General features: G+C 37.3%; 1 protein-coding gene across 4 annotated transcripts in view; it reads left to right on the top strand.

Moving 5' to 3' along the window:
- The window catches only part of CNTLN (centlein), a 352880-nt gene that overhangs the window by 261429 nt on the left and 70203 nt on the right, over window positions 1-21248 (top strand). For all 4 annotated transcript variants that reach the window (XM_027549176.1, XM_027549174.1, XM_027549178.1 and 1 more), the window contains 2 exons: window positions 13202-13292; window positions 13376-13599. In XM_027549176.1, coding sequence (XP_027404977.1) covers window positions 13202-13292; window positions 13376-13599 — 315 coding nt within the window. The remainder of the gene's footprint in view (window positions 1-13201; window positions 13293-13375; window positions 13600-21248) is intronic.

Here is a 21248-nt window from a genome sequence, read left to right as displayed (position 1 = left end):
AGTTGGTCAAATTGTACCAATTGTATTTGGCAAATATTAGAACTTCTCACTTACTTCCAAGGTAACCATTATCTTAATTTTAGTCACTCCCCTTCTTTTCTTTATTGTTTTATCTCTCCTAACATTATGGTTAATTTTGCCTGTTTTTGAACTTTATGGAATCTATATTTTATTTTGTCTCTGGCCTTTTTGTTCAGTATTATGGGGGATATGTTCATTTTTATTGTTGTATATTATTTCCCTATTGGAATATATCACAGTTTATATACCCATTCTACTATTGAATTTTGGGTTGCTTCAGTTTGGATTTCTTGTAAATGATGTTACAATGAATATTCTTGTAAACACAAGTATGGGCATTTCTACAATGAAATGCCTGGGGGTAGGATTACTGCACCATAGATTCTGTGTTTCTAAGATCTTAGATGATACTGTTTTCCAAAGTGTTGTACCAATTTGTTGCATCCCCTAGCAGTATATGAACATTTTTACTGCTTCTTATCAACATGTGTTATGTTAGTCCTTCTTATCTCAGCCACTTTTGTTTGTATATTGAGGTATATTATTGTGAGTTTATGTTCTATGATTACTAATAAGGTGTTGAATACTACTTCTTATAATTATTATTCATTTGGAGTTCTTCAGTGAATTGCTTCCTTAAGTGCTTCCCGCTTTACAAATGAATTGTCTGTCTTTTCCTTATTCATCTGGAGTTCTTATGTATACTACATATGAGTCTTCTGTTGATCCTATATTCTGCCCTATGCCATCCTGTGCCCTTTCACTCTTTTTAGTGGAATCTTTTGGGGAATAAAACATCATAATTCTAATGTGGTCAAATTTAATAATTTTTTCCTGTATGAATAATACTGTTTTATGCTCTCTATAAATTTTTTACCTACTTTGACTTCAGTATTTTTATACTACCTTGTTGCCTTTTTCTGTATTGTCTGATTTACTGTTTTGATTTTGACCTCTATGTCTGACATTGATTTTTACATATGATGAATGATAGGGATTAAGTTTTACACTTTCCCCCACTCTGTGCAGTAGCACCACCTTTGTTGTAAATCAGGTGTGCATATACATGTGGGTATGTAACTAGACTTTTTCTTCTGTTCCATCACTATATTCATCTATATCATACTGTCTTGTCATTGTTATTTTATAGTAGTCTTAATTGATAATAGAACAAGTCTCCCATCTTGTTTTCGTTCAAGAGTCCCTTCAGTATTCTTGGTCCTTTGTTCTTTGGAATCAGCTTCTCACAAACAAACCTTTGGGATTTTGATAGGGACTCTATCAATATAAATTAATAATAAAACAATGAGAAGATTCTGAAAAGTAGAGAGGAGACATACCAAGTAGGGATCTCAGAATTGAACAACCTGGTTAGTGAGGTCTCTGGGTTTTCATTTTGCCTCATATATCCTGGCCTGGATGCTGAAGAAATCTGCAACTTGGAAAGGCCAGTTGGTCAGATGATAGAAGCCCCCTATAAAACCCGGTTCTCTCTAGTCAAAGAACCAGAAAATGGACAGCCCAGTAAAACAGAAAACTTTTACATAATAACTGCCCTACCCTAGCCAAACACCATGGAAAAAACTGCAACCCTACCTCTACCCTCAACCAGTAAAGACCTAGTGAGGAACACACACTTGTATCTCACCTAGCTGTAAGAAGGCATGCCTTCTCCTCCTTTTAGGACCCATTGAAGAGCCATTGGTAATGACTCTTCCCTTTATGCCATTAGAGGTCACACAGGGAGTTGGACATCCATCTGTATCCAGCAATGAAGAGATGGCCCTTTCCTTTCCTAGCAGAGGTTTCTCTCAATTTCAGAGGTCAAGTGCAGAGATGGGGACTTTCATAACCTCCCATATCTATAAAGCCTCCCATACCCTCTCCACTATGTCAAGAGAGGCCAAGTGAGGAACAGAAACAAGATCATGCTCCAGTTCCCAACCAAGGTGGTATCAGCAGAGGTCTTTGGGGAGCCCAAGCTTTCACCCCCAGTGATAATGAGGTGCCCCTTACCAACCAGGATATCATCAGAGACTGGACCTCCATCCCCAGCTGGGAAGTACTGAGGAATACACCACCTAAAATGTCCAGAATGTAATTCAAAATCATTCATCATACCTAGCAACCAGAAACACCTCAACGTGTATGAAAAAAAGATAGCAAGAGAAGCTAACAGCAAGCTGAAACAGCCATTCAAACTATATGATAGTAGTTTAAAGTAGCTATCATTAAAAATGCTTCAAGAAGCATTTACAAACAGGCTTGAAACAATGAAAAACAAGAACATCTCAAGAGTGAAGTAGAAATTCTCATCAAAGAAATAGAAGATATAAAATAGAACCAAATGGAAATTTTAACAAAAAAATAACAGCTTTGTGTTCCCACCACAAAGGATGTCATCAGTGCCCACCACTCAATTTAATGTCAAGACTGGTGATACCAAGCATCCCCCAGGAGGGGAAGAAAGGTTTAACACTTACATAATGAAATAGAGAACCTAGAAATGGATTTACGAGTATGAAAAATAACTGATTTTTGAAAAAGGTGTATAACAGTTCAGTAGAGGAGACAAGTAGTACTGGAAAAATTGGAGATCCCTAGGCAAAAAAAAAAAAATGAACCTAAGCCCCACACTTTATACAAAAATTAACTTGAAATAAATCACAGATAGTGATGAAAAGGTAAAACTTTAAGAAGAAACCATAAGATAAAATCTTAGAGTGTTTAAACTTAGAACTTGCTGAAGAGTTTTTAGACATGTTATCAAAAACATGGTCCTTAAAAGAAAACACCAGTAGATTAAACTGCATCAAAATTAAGAACTTTGCCTTTGTGAAAGACCCTATGAAGGGGGTTAAAAAAAACACCATGATACAGACCAGAAGGAAGTATTTATAAAACCATGTTTTTGACAAAACACTGATATCTTGAATATATAAGGATTTTTGTTGAGGCTCAACAGTAGAAAAATAATTCAATTAGAAAAGAGGCAAAAGACATGAACAGACATTTCACAGAAACGAATAAATGGATAGCAAATAAGCACATATAAAGATGTTCAACATCATTAACCATTAGGGAAATAGAGATTGAAACCCTGATAAGATACACATCTATTAGAACAGCTAAAATTAAAAAATACCAAGTGCTGACAACGATGCAGAGAAATTGGATCGCTCATATAGTACTAGTATATCTCTCATATAGTACTGTGAATATAAAGTGGTACAGCATTCTTGGAAGCAGTTGGTAGTTTCTTTTAAAGAAAGTTTATGCTTCCCATACAACCCAGCCATCTTACTCTTGGACATTTATCTCATAGAAATTAAATTTATGTTTATCCCAAACAGTTACATCTGTACATGAGTGGTGATAACAGCTTTTTTTTAATAGCTACAAACTGCAACAAAAAAATTTTCTTCAATAGCTGAATGGTTAATCCATACTATAGAATACTACTCAAGAATAAAGAAGATATACAGGCTTTTGCTATATGCAGTGCCCTAGCATTGTGACCTCAGATTTCTCATCTAGAGTTGGAGCCTAGACTTGCCTTTCCTCCTACATCCTGTGTTGCTATTTAAATGAGTTTAAAGATCTGTATGCAGATCAAGAAGCAACAGTTAGAAATGAACATGGAATAACAGACTGGTTCCAGATTGGGAAAGGAGTATGTCAAGGCTGTTATTGTCACCCTGCTTATTTAACTTATATGCAGAGTACATCATGAGAAACGCTGGGCTCGATGAAGCACAAGCTGGAATCAAGATTGCTGGGAGAAATATCAATAACCTCAGATATGCAGATGACACCACCCTTATGGCAGAAAGCAAAGAATAACTAAAGAGCCTTTTTGATGGAAGTGAAAGAGGAGAGTGAAAAAGTTGGCTTAGAGCTCAACATTCAGAAAATGAAGATCATGGTATCCAGTCCCATCACTTCATGGCAAATAGATGGGGAAACAGTGGAAACAGTGGCTGACTTTATTTTTGGGGGCTCCAAAATCACTGCAGATGGTGAATGCAGCCATGAAATTAAAAGACGCTTACTCCTTGGAAGAAAAGCTATGACCAACCTAGACAGCATATTAAAAAGCAGAGACATTACTTTGCCAGTAAAAGTCCATGTAGTCAAAGCTATGGTTTTTCCAGTAGTTATGTATGGATATGAGAGTTGGACTGTAAAGAAAGCTGAGCACTGAAAAATTGATGCTTTAGAACTGTGGTGTTGGAGAAGACTCTTGAGAGTCCCTTGGACTGCAAGAAGATCCAACCAGTCCATCCTAAAAGAAATCAGGCCCCAGTGTTCATTGGAAGGACTGATGCTGAAGCTGAAACTCCAATACTTTGGCCACCTGATGCGAAGAACTGACTCATTTGAAAGACCCTGATGCTGGGAAAGATTGAAGATGGGAGGAGAAGGGGATGACAGAGAATGAAATGGTTGGATGGAATCACTGACTCGATGGACATGAGTTTGAGTAAGTTCCAGGAGTTGGTGATGTCAGGGAAGCCTGTCCTGCTGGGGACGCAGAGTCAGACACAACTGAACGACTGAACTGAAAGATCAAAAAGGATTATCAGTTGGCTTATATTTTGCTGGCCACTTTGCTTATTGCTTGTCTCTGAATTTGTTTGTTTGGGCTGCAACGCAAGACTTGTGGGATCTTAGTTTCCCAACTAGGGATCAAACCCGGGTCCCCAGCAGTGAAAGCCCAGAATCCTAACAACTGGTCCACCGGGGAAATCCCTCTGAATTCTTGCTTTACTTTATTTTTGGCCTCAGAATTTACCGTAACACTTTCTCACATTTAAAACATGATTTAAATGTGCTTACTTCAAAGTATATTTCTGGATTTCTCATGAGTAGTAACACTGGAAATGGAAGCCTCTTTTTAATTTTAGGTCCAGTTAATTTGATACCAACCACTGGATCATGGGAAAAGCAAGAGAATTCCAGAAAAACATCTATTTCTGCTTTATTGACTATGCCAAAGCCTTTGACTGTGTGGATCACAATAAACTGTAGAAAATTCTGAAAGAGGTGGGAATACCAGACCACCTGATCTGCCTCTTGAGAAATTTGTATGCGGGTCAGGAAGCAATAGTTAGAACTGGACATGGAACAACAGACTGGTTCCAAATAGGAAAAGGAGTTCGTCAAGGCTGTATATTGTCACCCTGTTTATTTACCTTATATGCAGAGTACATCATGAGAAACGCTGGACTGGAAGAAACACAAGCTGGAATCAAGATTGCCGGGAGAAATATCAATAACCTCAGATATGCAGATGACACCACCCTTATGGCAGAAAGCGAAGAGGAACTCAAAAGCCTCTTGATGAAAGTGAAAGTGGAGAGTGAAAAAGTTGGCTTAAAGCTCAACATTCAGAAAACAAAGATCATGGCATCCGATCCCATCACTCCATGGGAAATAGATGGGGAAACAGTGGAAACAGTGTCAGACTTTATTTTTCTGGGCTCCAAAATCACCACAGATGGTGACTGCAGCCATGAAATTAAAAGACGCTTACTCCTTGGAAGGAAAGTTATGACCAACTTAGATAGCATATTCAAAAGCAGAGACATTACTTTGCCAACAAAGGTTTGTCTAGTCAAGGCTATGGTTTTTCCAGTGGTCATGTATGGATGTGAGAGTTGGACTGTGAAGAAGGCTGAGCGCCAAAGAATTGATGCTTTTGAACTGTGGTGTTGGAGAAGACTCTTGAGAGTCCCTTGGACTGCAAGGAGATCCAACCAGTCCATTCTGAAGGAGATCAGCCCTGGGATTTCTTTGGAAGGAATGATGCTAAAGCTGAAACTCCAGTACTTTGGCCACTTCATGCGAAGAGTTGACTCATTGGAAAAGATTCTGATGCTGGGAGGGATTGGGGGCAAGAGGAGAAGGGGACGACAGGGGATGAGATGGTTGGATGGCATCACTGACTCGATGGACGTGAGTCTGAGTGAACTCCAGGAGTTGGTGATGGACAGGGAGGCCTGGTGTGCTGCGATTCATGGGGTTGCAAAAATTCGGACACGACTGAGCGACTGATCTGATCTGATCTTATCTGAAGGTAACTAATTGGAGAACGAAATGGCAACACACTCCAGTATTCTTGCCTGGAAAATCTCATGGACAGAGGAGTCTGGTAGGCTATAGTCTATGGGGTTGCAAGAGTGGGACACTATTTAGTGAGCAACTTAGCTCACATACATGGTAACTAATATTGGTAATTTGGTAGTTCTGATTTGGATCTTTTTACAGTAGTCAGTACATGACCAGCACATAATATTAATTGAGTCTTAATGATTAAAGAATTGATTAATTAATTTAAAATCAAGTAAATAAAAATGAAAAATAAAAATACCTTGAGAAATGAAACATGTTTCATTTATAGGAAAGTATTTATTTTAAAGGAAGTTCCCATCTTAGGAGTCTATGGTATTTGTGTTAATAAATCAGTTTTTTTACTTTAAGGACATGGTTTATATATTGGTAGGTGGGTTCTTTACCACTGAGCCACAAAGGAAGCCCATATATAATTTAATATAACGTATATGTCTGTCAATATAAAAGATATGGCTCAATGTCAGAATAACAATCAGTTAAATTTTTACTTTCCTTCAATTGAATTGGATTTTTTGAAAAAGGTTCTTTTATTTAAAGATATAATTTTCTAGATTGATATTGTTCCTGTTCCCTGGCAATAAATTCTTAAGACGATATATTTTATTGTTAGGATTTGTAATATTTTTTAATATAAATTAATTTATTTTAATTTGAGGCTAATTACTTTACAATATTGTATTGGTTTTGCCATACATCAACATGAATCTGCCATGTGTGTACACATGTTCCCCATCCTGACCCACCCTCCCACCTCCCTCCCCATACCATCCCTCTGGGTCATCCTAGTGCACCAGCCCTGAGCATCCTGTATCATGCATCAAACCTGGACTGGCGATTCGTTTCACATATGATACTATACATGTTTCAATGCCATTCTCCTATATCATCCCACCCTCGCCCTCTCCCACAGAGTCCAAAAGACTGTTCTATACATCTGTGTCTCTTTTGCTGTCTCACATACAGGGTTATTGTTACCATATTTCTAAACTCCATATATATATGCATTAGTATACTGTATTGGTGTTTTTCTTTCTGGCTTACTTCACTCTGTATAATAGGCTCCAGTTTCATCCACCTCATTAGAACTGATTCAAATGTATTCTTTTTAATGGCTGAGTAATACTCCATTGTGTATATGTACCACAGCTTTCTTATCCATTCATCTGCTGATGGACATCTAGGTTGCTTCCATGCCCTGGCTATTATAAACAGTGCTGCGATGAACATTGGGGTACACGTGTCTCTTTCAATTCTGGTTTCCTCAGTGTGTATGCCCAGCAGTGGGATTGCTGGATCATATGGCACTTCTATTTCCAGTTTTTTAAGGAATCTCCACACTGTTCTCCATAGTGGCTGTACTAGTTTGCATTCCCACCAACAGTGTAAGAGGGTTCCCTTTTCTCCACACCCTCTCCAGCATTTATTGCTTGTAGACTTTTGGATCGCAGCCATTCTGACTGGCATGAAATGGTACCTCATGTGGTTTTGATTTGCATTTCTGTGATAATGAGTGATGTTGAGCATTTTTTCATGTGTTAGCCATCTGTATGTCTTCTTTGGAGAAATGTCTATTTAGTTTTTTGGCCCATTTTTTGATTGGGTCGTTAATTTTTCTGGAATTGAGCTGCAGGAGTTGCTTGTATATTTTTGAGATTAATCCTTTGTCAGTTGCTTCATTTGCTATTTTTTCTCCCATTCTGAAGACTGTCTTTTCACCTTGCTTAGAGTTTCCTTTGTTGTGCAAAAGCTTTTAATTTTAATTAGGTCCCATTTGTTTGTTTATTTTTGCTTTTATTTAGAATATTCTGGGAGGTGGGAATCTTCTAATATCCTCTAATATTCATAGAGGATCCTGCTGTGATTTATGTCAGAGAGTGTTTTTGCCTATGTTCTCCTCTAGGAGTTTTATAGTTTCTGGTCTTACATTTAGATCTTTAATCCATTTTGAGTTTATTTTTGTGTATGGTGTTAGAAAGTGTTCTAGTTTCATTCTTTACAAGTGGTTGACCAGTTTTCCCAGAACCACTTGTTAAAGAGATTGTCTTTTCTCCATTGTATATTCTTGCCTCCTTTGTCAAAGATAAGGTGTCCATAGGTGCATGGATTTATCTCTGGGCTTTATTTCTTATTCCTTTGATCTGTATTTCTGTCTTGTGCCAGGACCATACTGTCTTGATGACTGTGGCTTTGTAGTAGAGCCTGAAGTCAGGCAGGTTGATTCCTCCAGTTCCATTCTTCTTTCTCAAATTCAAGGCTTTTTGTATTTCCATACAAATTGTGAAATTATTTGTTCTAGTTCTGTGAAAAATACCGTTGGTAGCTTAATAGGGATTGCATTGAATCTATAGATTGCTTTGGGTAGTATACTCATTTTCACTATATTGATTCTTCCAATCCATGAACATGGTATATTTCTCTGTCTATTAGTGTCCTCTTTGATTTCTTTCACCAGTGTTTTATAGTTTTCTATATATAGGTCTTTAGTTTCTTTAGGTAGATATATTCCTAAGTATTTTATTCTTTTCGCTGCAATGGTGAATGGAATTGTTTCCTTAATTTCTCTATTTTCTCATCATTAGTGTATAGGAATGCAAGGGATTTCTGTGTGTTGATTTTATATCCTGCAACTTTACTCTATTCATTGATTAGCTCTAGTAATTTCCTGGTGGAGTCTTTAGGGTTTTCTATGTAGAGGATCATGTCATCTGCAAACAGTGAGAGTGTTACTTCTTCTTTTCCAATCTGGATTCCTTTTATTTATTTATTTTTTTCCTGCTCTGATTGCTGTGGCCAAAACTTCCAAAACTATGTTGAATAGTAGTGGTGAAAGTGGGCACCCTTGTCTTGTTCCTGACTTTAGGGGAAATGCTTTCAATTTTTAACCATTGAGGATAATGTTTGCTGTGGGTTTATCATATATGGCTTTTATTATGTTGAGATATGTTCCTTCTATTCCTGCTTTCTGGAGAGTTTTTATCATAAATGGATGTTGAATTTTGTCAAAGGCTTTCTCTGCATCTATTGAGATAATCATATGGCTTTTATTTTTAAATTTGTTAATGTGGTGTATTACACTGATTAATTTGTGGATATTGAAGAATCCTTGCATCCCTGGGATAAAGCCCACTTGGTCATGGTATATGATCTTTTTAATGTGTTGTTGGATTCTTAAACAATCCTTAAAACAATCCTTAAAACAATCCTCAAAAGGATTTTTGCATCTATGTTCATCAGTGATACTGGCGTATAGTTTTCTTTTTTTGTGGCATCTTTGTCAGGTTTTGGTATTAGGGTGATGGTGGCCTCATAGAATGAGTTTGGAAGTTTACCTTCCTCTGCAATTTTCTCGAAGAGTTTGAGTAGGATAGTTGTTAGCTCTTCTCTAAATTTTTGGTAGAATTCAGCTGTGAAGCCAGCTGGACCTGGGCTTTTGTTTGCTGGAAGATTTCTGATTACAGTTTCAGTTTCTGTGCTGGGTCTGTTAAGATTTTCTATATCTTCCTGGTTCAGTTTTAGAAAGTTGTACTTTTCTAAGAATTTGTCCATTTCTTCCAAGTTGTCCATTTTATTGACATATAGTTGCTGATAGTAGTCTCTTATGATCCTTTGTATTTCTGTGTTGTCTGTTGTGATCTCTCCATTTTCACTTCTAATTTTATTGATTTGATTTTTCTCCTTTTGTTTCTTGATGAGTCTGGCTAATGATTTGTCAATTTTATTTATTCTCTCAAAGAAGCAGCTTTTGGCTTTGTTGATTTTTGCTATGGTCTCCTTTGTTTCTTTTGCATATATTTCTGCCCTAATTTTTAAGATTTCTTTCCTTCTACTAACCCTGGGGTTCTTCATTTCTTCCTTTTCTAGTTGCTTTAGATGTAGAGTTAGGGTATTTATTTGACTTTTTTCTTGTTTCTTGAGGTGTGCCTGTGTTGCTATGAACCTTCCCCTTAGCCCTGCTATTACAGTCTCCCACAGGTTTTGGTTGTTGTGTTTTCATTTTCATTCGTTTCTATGCATATTTTGATTTCTTTTTTGATTTCTTCTGTGATTTGTTGGTTATTCAGCAGCGTGTTGTTTAGCCTCCATATTGGAGGCTGGAATGTTGGAATTTTTAATAGTTTTTCTCCTGTAATTGAGATTTAATCTTACTACATTGTGGTCAGAAAAGATGTTTGGAATGATTTCAATTTTTTTGAATTTACTAAGGCTAGCTTTATGGCCCAGGATGTGATCTATCCTGGAGAAGGTTCCGTGTGCACTTGAGAAAAAGGTGAAATTCATTGTTTTGGGGTGAAATGTCCTATAGATATCAATTAGGTCTAACTGGTCCATTGTATCATTTAAAGTTTGTGTTTCCTTGTTAATTTTCTGTTTCGTTGATCTATCCAATAGTGTGAGTGGGGTATTAAAGTCTCCCACTATTATTGTGTAATTGTTAATTTCCCCTTTCATACTTGTTAGCATTTGTCTTACATATTGCGGTGCTCCTATGTTGGGTGCATATATATTTATAATTGTTATATCTTCTTCTTGGATTGATCCTTTGATTGCTATGTAGTGTCCTTCTTTGTCTCTTTTCACAGCCTTTGTTTTAAATCTATTTTATCTGATACGAGTATTGCTACTCCTGCTTTCTTTTGGTCTCTATTTGCATGGAATATCGTTTTCCAGCCCTTCACTTTCAGTTTGTATGTGTCCCTTGTTTTGAGGTGGTCTCTTGTAGACAACATATATAGGGGTCTTGTTTTTGTATCTTTTCAGCCAGTCTTTTCTTTTGGTTGGGGCATTCAACCCATACCAAAAAGCAAAGATTAAAAATCTAGAGTAGAGGTTGGATTTTCAAAAATACAAGATAAAGAAAAAAGAAAAAAAAGTCACAAGAATTATAAAATATATATACGAAGTTTGCTTTAAAAAGTAGGGTCTCATTTTTTTTTGCAAAGTAATAGGTTATAAAAATGAAAATTCAAGGAGAAATAGAGGACTTAAAAATAAAAAAAAATTTTTTTAATTAAAGAATGATAGTAAAAATAGTAAAAATATATCTAGGACTTTCTCTGGTGTTGTTGTGGGCAGTGTGGGGTCAGTTCATTTTCGGATAGTTCCTTGATCCGATTTATCTTTCTCAAGATCTGTAGGCCCCTTCCTATGTAGTCGGTACTAACTGCAGGGTTTTAATCAATTGCACCTGTCACTTCCAAGGAGGATCCCTCTGTTTTAGCTCCTTCTGTTTGCTGGTCTCTTCAGTGTCTGATTCCACCCTGACAAAAGGGGGCGGTGGTGGCCACTTTTTTAGGCTCAGTTGTTCAGTCTTGCTGTGGGGAAGAGAGGGACGCTGCAAACAAATAACACTGGCGTGTGCTCGCAGTGTCTTGGCCACACTGGGTTTGCCCCCACTCGTAGCGTGTGTGCTGTTCCTGTCTACACTGCTTAGGCTCTAGGTTGCTCTGCCGGGAACTGTCCGAGGCCAGCCTTGGGTTGTATGCACCTCCCAGGTCTAAGCCGCTCAGGTTCAGGCACTCGGGTAGTCCTCAGAGGTGCAGACTCAGTTGTGCCTGCGTTTTGTGCCCTTCCCAGGTCTGAGCAGCTCAGGTGATGAGGTGTTTGGCGAGCGTGTTCGCTGCGATTTATCACCTTCCCCATCCCTGCTGCTCGGTTTTCTGGGTGTACAACCGGCACACCTTCTCAGGCGGATGTTGACTGTCCAGCATCCCAAGAAGTCTTGGTTAGCAATGAAGCCTGCTTGCAATTTGGTAGATAATGCCTCTCTGGGGCCGTGATTGCCCCCTTCCGGCTCTGGCTGCCCTCGCCTGCCTGTCACCAGACAGGGGGATGGGCCGGGCTAGCTCTGCTCAGTCCTTTGTTCTGTGAGCGGGCCTGACAGTGTCTTAGGTTAGGGCTTTTCTCGGGTAGCTATCCCACAGTCTGGTTTGCTATCCCTAGTTAGTTCCCTCAGATTGCCCTTGGGGCATTCAGGCCCGGTCCTTACACTAACCAATGCGGCCTGTGCCTCCCGGCCCAGCCCCTGCTTGCTAGTGGTGGGTGCAGGCATCTACGCTGCTTCTCCGCTGGTGGAGTTACCGTTGGGCACCTAATCTGTGGGTTTTAATTATTTATTTATTTTTCCTCCCAGTTATGTTGCCTTCTGAGGTTCCAAAGCTCGCCACAAATTCGCCAGTGAGAGTGTTTCCTGGTATTTGGAAACTTCTCTCTTTTTTAAGACTCTCTTCCCAGGACGGAGCTCCATCCCTACCTCATTAGTCTCTCTTTTTATCTTTATATTTTTTCCTACCTCCTTTCGAAGACAATGGGCTGCTTTTCTGGGTGCCTGATGTGCTCTGCTGGCATTCAGAAGTTGTTTTGTGGAATTTACTCAGCATTCAAATGTTCTTTTGATGAATTTGTGGGGGAGAAAATGATCTCCTTGTCCTATTCCTCTGTCATCTTAGGACTGCCCGCCCCCCCCCACCAGGATTTGTAATATTTTGAAACACATTCCTATTTAAATTTTTGTTTTGGGAAAGCTTTTATAGACTGGTGAAACAGTTTGGAACAAAGTCAAAATGGTTTCATTTTATTTAGCCTCAGTGTATTGCAATGTCATGAGGAAAACATACAGCTTCAAGGAGAATCACATTATTATCATCACCATTATTTTAACTTCATTTGCTGGAATTACTTATAACTCTACAACAGAGAACAGTATTTTAGAAAAGGAGCTAGATTCCCAAAGAATGTTATAAAATATTGTTATTTTATTTTTGATGCTTCTACTGTTTTAATCCTAACTGTTTAAACTGTCCTTTAGGTTAAATTACTACTTTTGTGTGATTTTTGTACTTTTATCTTCTGCCTTCTAGGTCAACTTTAGTGCACTGTTATGTTCATTTATGAGTTCTTGACATCAGTTATAGATTTTTATTGTCCAGATTTGTTTTACTATGCATAAATACATACCTTTCTAAGTAAATAAATAATATATATTTTGTTGGTTCACTTGAAATTATCATCAGTTATAATCTAATTTTTATGGAACTTTCAAATTTAGAATTATTTTCACAAGAATGCCAAAAAATCAGCTCTTCAAAAGAAGAATAGCAGTATTCAAAAGACTTCACATACAGCAGGTCCTACCAGAGGTAAGAATATATATGAAATTAACAATGTATTTTTAACTTAACAAGATTTTTAAAAAATTATTAAAAACCTTATTTTTATATAGTTAACAGAGAAAAGTGGAAAAATATAACTGCCCAGAAATCAAATAGTAATGTTATTTTATTACGAGAACGGATTATATCCTTGCAACAGCAAAACAGTGTGCTTTTGAATGCCAAAAAAGCAGCAGAACTGGCTGTTAAAGAATATAAAGAAGTCAACGAAAAGCTCCTGCATCAGCAGCAAGTGTCTGATCAACGATTTCAAACAAGCAGACAGACAATAAAGGTAAGGGAACTTCAAAATAAATTATAGTAGACTGTATTATAAACATGGGTATTTTGTTTTACATTTGTTTTGAAGTTTATATTTGTGTTAGACATGCCTATGAGTTTAAAAATTCCTAGGTACTGCTAAACTGGTGTAGTGTTTAATATCTAGATTTCTTAAATAAGGTCTTATTAAGGAGAACTCCAAATCTTTTGACACATTACTAGAATTCCTTTTCCACATAGATTTTTTCTTTATTTTAGCCTTTTAATATATTTATTCTGTTGTATCTTAGATTTTTAAGGTAGACTTCAACTATTCATTTAGCTTATCCATTTGCCCATTCTAAAACTTCCCATTTATTACTATAAGTCACAGTATTAACTAGTAATTGCCCTAGTTCTTTGCAAATACTTGTATAAAATGTGAACCTTTAAGGCAAATATCTATATTAATGTGTTTCTGTAACATATATGCTTTTACTCAGGTGAGTCGAGTTTTCTTCAACTTATTAGACACGTTATACCTACTGTTCGGAGAAGGCAATGGCACCCCACTCCAGTACTCTTGCCTGGAAAATCCCATGGATGGAGGAGCCTCGTAGGCTGAAGTCCATGGGGTCGCTAAGAGTCGGACACAACTGAGCGACTTCACTTTAACTTTTCACCTTCATGCATTGGAGAAGGAAATAGCAACCCACTCTAGTGTTCTTGCCTGGAGAATCCCATGGATGGGGGAGCCTGGTGGGCTGCCGTCTATGGGGTTGCACAGAGTCGGACATGACTGAAGCGACTTAGCAGCAGCAGCAGCATACTTACTGTTGGTTATCATAGTTTAATCTTAAGACAAATGAAAAAGAAAAGGTTATTCCTTAAGTCTCCATTCTTTTCTTAAAAAATTTTATTAAAGTATTTACATTAACAGTGTTGTGTTAATTTCTGCTGTACAACAAAGAGACTGAATTATACATATGTATTCTTTTTCATATTCTTTTCCATTATGGCTTATCACAAGCTATTGAATATAGTTCCTTGTGCTATGCAGTAGAACCTTGTTTATTCATCCTGTACATAATAGTTTGTATTTTCTATTCCAAAACTCCCAATCTTTCCCTCCTCTACCCCTCTACCCTTTAGCAACCACAAGTCTGATGTATGTGTCTGTGAGTCTGTTTTGTTTCATAGATATGTTTTTGTGTGTCATATTTTAGGTTTCGCATATAAGTGAAAGTCATACACCATATTATATGGTGTATGACTTTCTCTTTCTAACTAACTTCATTTAGTATGATAAGCTCTAGGTTCAGCCATGTTGCCGCAAATAGCATTGTTTCATTCTTTTTAATGACTGAGTAATATTCCATTGCACACGCAAGCGTGTGTGTGTGTGTGTGTTCAGTTGCTCAGTTGTGTCTGATTCTGCGACCCCATGAACTGTAGCCCACCAGGCTCCTCTGTCCATGGAATTTTCCAGGCAAGAGTACTACAGTGGGTTGCCGTTTCCTCCTCCAGGGGATCTTCCTGCCCTAGAGATCGAACCTGCTTTTCCTGTGGCTCCTATATATATCTATATAGATATAGATATATCTTCTTTACTCCTCAAGTTAATGGACATGTAGGTTATTTCCATGTCTTGGCTATTGTGAATAGTGCTGCTCTGAAATAGGAGTGTGTATCAGTTCATTTCAGTTCAGACACTCAGATGTGTCTGACTCTTTGTGGCCCCTGGGACTGCAGTAAGCCAAGCCTCCCTGTCCATCGCTAACTCCTGGACTTTACTCAGACTCATGTCCATTGAGTCAATGATGCCATCCAACCATCTCATCCTCTGTCTTCCCCTTCTTCTCTGGCCTTCAGTCTTTGCCAGCATCAGGTTCTTTTCAAATGAGTCAGTTCTTCACATCAGGCGGCCAAAGTATTAGAGTTTCAGCTTTAGCATCAGTCATTCCAATGAATATTTAGGACTGATTTCTTTTAGGATGGACTGGTTGGATCTTCTTGCAGTGCAAGGGACTCTCAAGAGTCTTCTCCAACATCACAGTTCAAAAGCATCAATTCTTCTGCGCTTAGCTTTCTTTATAGTCCAACTCTCACATCCATACATGACTACTGGAAAAACCATAGCTTTGACTAGACGGACCTTTGTTGGAAATGTCTCTGCTTTCTAATATGGTGTCTAGGTTGGTCATAGCTTTTCTTCCAAGGAGTAAGCATCTTTTAGTTTCATGGCTGCAGTCACCATCTGCAGTGATTTTGGAGCCCCCCAAAATAAAGTCAGTCAATGTTTCCACTGTTTCCCCATCTATTTGCCATGATGTGATGGGACCGGATGCCATAATCTTCATTTTCTGAATGCTGAGTTTTAAGCCAACTTTTTCACTCTCCTCTTTTACCTTCATCAAGAGGCTTTTTAGTTCCTCTTCACTTTCTGCCATAAGGATGGTGTCATCTGCATATCTGAGGTTATTGATATTTCTCCCGGCAATCTTGATTCCAGCTTGTGCTTCCTCCAGCCCAGCATTTCTCATGATGTACTCTGCATATAAGGTAAATTAGCAGGGTGACAATATACAACCTTGACCTACTCCTTTTCCTATTTGGAACCAGTCTGTTGTTCCATGTCCAGTTCTAACTATTGCTTCCTGACCTGCATACAAATTTCTCAAGAGGCAGGTCAGGTGGTCTGGTATTCCCGTCTCTTTCAGTATCTTCCACAGTTTATTGTGATCCACACAGTCAAAGGCTTTGGCATAGTCAATAAAGCAGAAATAGATATTTTTCTGGAACTCTATTGCTTTTTCCATGATCCAGCGGATGTTGGCAATTTGATCTCTGGTTCCTCTCCCTTTTCTAAAACCAGCTTGAACAACAGGAAGTTCACGGTTCACGTATTGCTGAAGCCTGGCTTGGAGAATTTTGAGCATTACTTTACTAGCATGAGATGAGTGCAATTGTGTGGTCATTTGAGCATTCTTTGGCATTTCCTTTCTTTGGGATTGGAATGAAAACTGACCTTTTCCAGTCCTGTGGCCACTGCTTAGTTTTCCAAATTTGCTGGCATATTGAGTGCATGAGAGGTATTGGTCTGTAATTCTGAATCAAAGAATTAGGAAGTATTTTCTCTGCTTCTATCCTCTTAAAGAGATTGCAGAGAATAGCATTATTTCTTCCTTACAAGTTTAGTAAAAATTAAATAGTGACCCTATCTGGACTTGATACTTTTTATTTTAGAGGTTATTAATTGTTTATCCTATTTTTTAAATAAACATAGGCCTGTTCATGGAGAAGGCAATGGCAACCCACTCCAGTACTCTTGCCAGGAAAATCCCATGGACGGAGGAGCCTGGTGGGCTGTAGTCCATGGGGTCGCTAAGAGTTGGACATGACTGAGCGACTTCCCTTTCCCTTTTCACTTTCATGCATTGGAGAAGGAAATGGCAACCCACTCCAGTGTTCTTGCCTGGAGAATCCCAGGGACGAAGGAGCCTGGTGGGCTGCTGTCTATGGGGTTGCACAGAGTCGGACACGACTGAAGTGACTTAGCAGTAGCAGTAGCAGGCCTGTTCAGATTTTCTGGGCTTCCCAGGAGGCACACTGGTAAATAATCTGCCTGCCAGTGCAGGAGACATAAGAGATGCAAGTTCAATTTGTGGGTTGGAAAGATCCCCTGGGTTAGGAAATGACAACCCATTCCAGTATTCCTGGCTGGAAAATTCCGTAGACAGAGGAGCCTGGCAGGCTATAGTCCATGGGATTACAAAGAATCAGATACAACTGAGCACACATGCACACACATTCAGATTGCCCACATCTTCTTGTGAGTTTTGGCAAATTATATCTCTTAAGGAATTGGTCCGTTTCTTCTAGGTTATCAAATTTGTGGGCATAGATTTCTTTGTATTATTCTTTTGTTAATTTAAAGTCCAAGTCTCTGTGGTTATATCCCCTCTTTCATTTTGTACATATTAGTATATATTTATATTTCATATCACATTAAATTTAAGGCACCTAAAATATCATAACATTTTAAGGCATTTAGAATTTTTAGAGCATTTTCATATAGTTTTAAAAATTGATATACCTGAAATCTCCTTGATTTAATTCAGATAGGAATTATTATTCTATTTTTATATAGAAAGAAACAGAAACTATATGTGAGTGACTTATCCAAGACTCATGGTGTCAGTAGTAGGTCTGATACCTGAACCTTATATTTTTACTACAGAGTACTCTAATTATCCTACACAGATTTTTAGGAAATTTTAAGATATTGATTTTACATTTTGCCCCTTTAAAGTACAGTAGAATTAAATTTAAGACATAATAATGTGATCTCAAAGTTTTGAACTCACATATACTTACATTTAAGAAGTAGAATTTTAATATTTTTATTAGTTGCATTGGAATAGAAGTTTAATATTTTACAAAAATTTTCAACTTCAGTGATTCAGCTTCTGTGATTTCCACAGCCAGACAATGTAAACACACAGAAAACTTAATATATTGTATTTAAATTGACATCTGTCTGAAAAACATTTGAAATTATCTGCATCAGTACTTATTTAATCATTATTCTGTAGTCTCATTCTATAGCACTTAAACATACCTAATGTAAAATAAATTATTGCCTCTCATCAAGATACCAGTTTTATATGTCTACTTTAAATTTCTCCAATGACTGTTTCCAAGAGTCATTCCTACTCTAGTCTGTATTACTAATATTTTTACAATACACTTCTCTTTCAACTGTTAACTCTTAGTAGTTAATACCACTAAGATTAGCAGAATTTCCTATCTCAGCCAATCCTGTTATTCCTTTGTAGGTGACGCTTAAAACTACATGTCCTTTTATGTGTTCTGTTTCACTATAGAAGATATTTTCTTTTGATTTTCTGTCACCACTAACTCACCATGTACCAAAAATAATAATAATAATAAAGAACAAATCTTCCCAAACAATCCTCTCCCAAAATATTGCTGCAGAACCACCTTTGACTCTTTATTTTTTGACCTCTAAATCAACAACCAAATTCTATTGTTCATCCCTCTTAATTTCTATTTCTAGTGACACCAGTTATTTATTTTTCCTTGAGTACTGATATATTCTCCTGGCTGGCTTGTCTAGTCTTTTTATTTCTTTCCATGTATTACTGCCAGAATAATTTTGCTAGAATTTGAATTTTATCATGTATCTTCAGGAACCTGCAATTGATTTCCATTTGAAGACCAAACAAGTCAGCAAAATCTTCAAGATTTTACCTGATATATGCTATTGTTTTAGTCCTCTGTTTCCTGACACAAGCCCCTGAGAGTATCCCCTGTCCTATAAAACACTCACAGTCTATGCTGAATGCATGTATTCTTTCAAATCTTATTTTATATGTTTTCAATAATAATGGAAGTACAGGTAATATTAGCTGATGCTTTTTGTGTACTAATATGCTAGGTACTCTTCCACGCACTTTGTTTGTATTAACTCATTAACATAAATGATGCCTTAGTGAGATAGATACTATGTCTGATTTTATTGTACAGATAGGGAAAGTGAGGCAGAGGGAATAACATGCCCAAGGTAATAGAACTCATAAGTGGCAGAACTGGGGTTCGAGCCCAGGCAGCCTGATTCCAGAAGCTGTGCTCTTAAGCCTTATGCTGTACTGCCTTCCCCAACACACACCAGCTAGTGTTTATTCAATGACTATTAGGCCTACTTTCTAAACATTTAATTATTTTTTATGGACTCTCTTTTTCAACCTTGTAAGGAAGATATTATCATTTTATATATAATGCAATTAAGGCTTAAAGAATTGAAACAAATTGCTTAAGATCAGCCTAAAGTTCATAGCTTTAAGTTATGACCTACATGTATCTCTTGATCCTAACTTCATAATCTTTCTATTTTTCTAAACTGAATTTTTATACAATTCTGCACTTAATAGTTTTATTTTTTTCTTTTTTCTTTTTTTTCTGTTTTTTTTAAATTTTATTTTATTTTTAAACTTTATATAATTGTATTAATAGTTTTAAAGTTTAACATTTGTTAGTTCTATTGCATCTAACAGCTAATTAAATCATCAAGGGCAGAAAACACATATACTTTTCTTGATAATTTTCACAGCATTTTGAATAATTGAGGGCATAGTACATTCTCAGTAAAAGGATAAAGGTTGCCTTATTGAACAGTTATTCCCAAGACACTGAGATGATAATGCATATTTTTAACCAAGATTTAAAAATTGCTTTCTACTTCAAGAATCTTCCTGTTTTCTTTACATCATTTTATATCCAGGAAGTCACTCCAAAGACTGGTTCACGGACTAGTTCCCTCATACAACATTTTCCAAAGCCTTTTTCCTTTTCTAAGTTTAAATGAAATAAAAGAAGAATTCTGTTGTAATCAGTGAAGTTTGAGGTAATAATTTGTCATATAAATGAAAGTATCCTATAGGCTTTTGTGATTAAGAGCTAGAGAATCAGTTTGAGAATTAGAAATGGAAGAATAGCTACACATCAGTCAAAATTGAGTGTTTATTCACACTGAGGAAGTGAAGGGATTGATGACATTGAAGGAGCTTACTTAAAAGGTGACAAAACCAATTAGTAAATAATTTAGTGTCATGAAAGTGTTGGAAGGTATGGTTTTGGTATGAGAGTTAATAATGTTAGTGGCGTGGTGCTTCCAAGGAGAATGAGGTGAACCATTTCCTGTTTGTCCCAAATCCTGCAAGGTCCAGTTTGCTTATTTATGTTGCCTTTTGAGTAACTATATGGGGCTTCCCGGATAGCTCAGTTGGTAAAGAATCTGCCTGCAATGCAGGAGACACTAGTTTGATTCCTGGGTCGGGAAGATCTGCTGGAGAAGGGATAGGCTACCCACTTCAGTATTCTTGGGCTTCCCTTGTGGTTCTGCTGGTAAAGAATCCACCTGCAATGTGGGAGACCTGGGTTCAATCCCTGGGATGGGAAAATCCCTGGAAAATTACATGGACCATATAGTCCATGTTGTCACAAAGAGTCGGACATGACTGAGCAACTTTCACACACTTGAGTAAATATAGGCATTTAATTTTCTGAATCTTTATTTGTACATTGGCTCTATATGTTTTCTAAAGGAAGAGTAAACTCCTTTTAGTTTCCCCAAAAGGTTATTTATCTATATTAACAATACTACTAACTAACCCACTGAGTTTTGAGTTCATAGAAGGAGGTATGACAGTATTTCTGAAACTTAGAGAAGAGATTCTTTACAAAATATGGTCTGAAAAACAAGACGTTTTACCCTAGACCATTGCTGTCTAAGAGGCTTTGATCTGCCTCTGCCTTAACTCCCCAATCGGAGTGCACCTAAGCAAGCCCACAACTCAAAAAAAAAGTGTTATAAGTATGTCCTTTCAGCATTCACATCATAAGTCTGCACTTTGAACATACACGTCGTAAGTCTGCACTTTGAACAGACATGCCATAAAGATGCACTTTCAATATATGTGTCGTAAGTATACACTGCTGTTACCTTCTCTGATATCTAGAATTACTGATATCAATTATTGATATATAGAATTATTGATTCAAATATTATATTCAATTATATATTCAAATATTGAATTATTGATTCCCCTGCCCTCTGAATGAGTTACAACTAAATTCCACAACAGCAGATTTTGTCCTCAG

The sequence above is a fragment of the Bos indicus x Bos taurus genome, chromosome 8 (assembly GCF_003369695.1).
Source record: "Bos indicus x Bos taurus breed Angus x Brahman F1 hybrid chromosome 8, Bos_hybrid_MaternalHap_v2.0, whole genome shotgun sequence".
NCBI lineage: Eukaryota > Metazoa > Chordata > Mammalia > Artiodactyla > Bovidae > Bos > Bos indicus x Bos taurus.
This window is presented reverse-complemented; position numbering and strand designations above follow the sequence as displayed.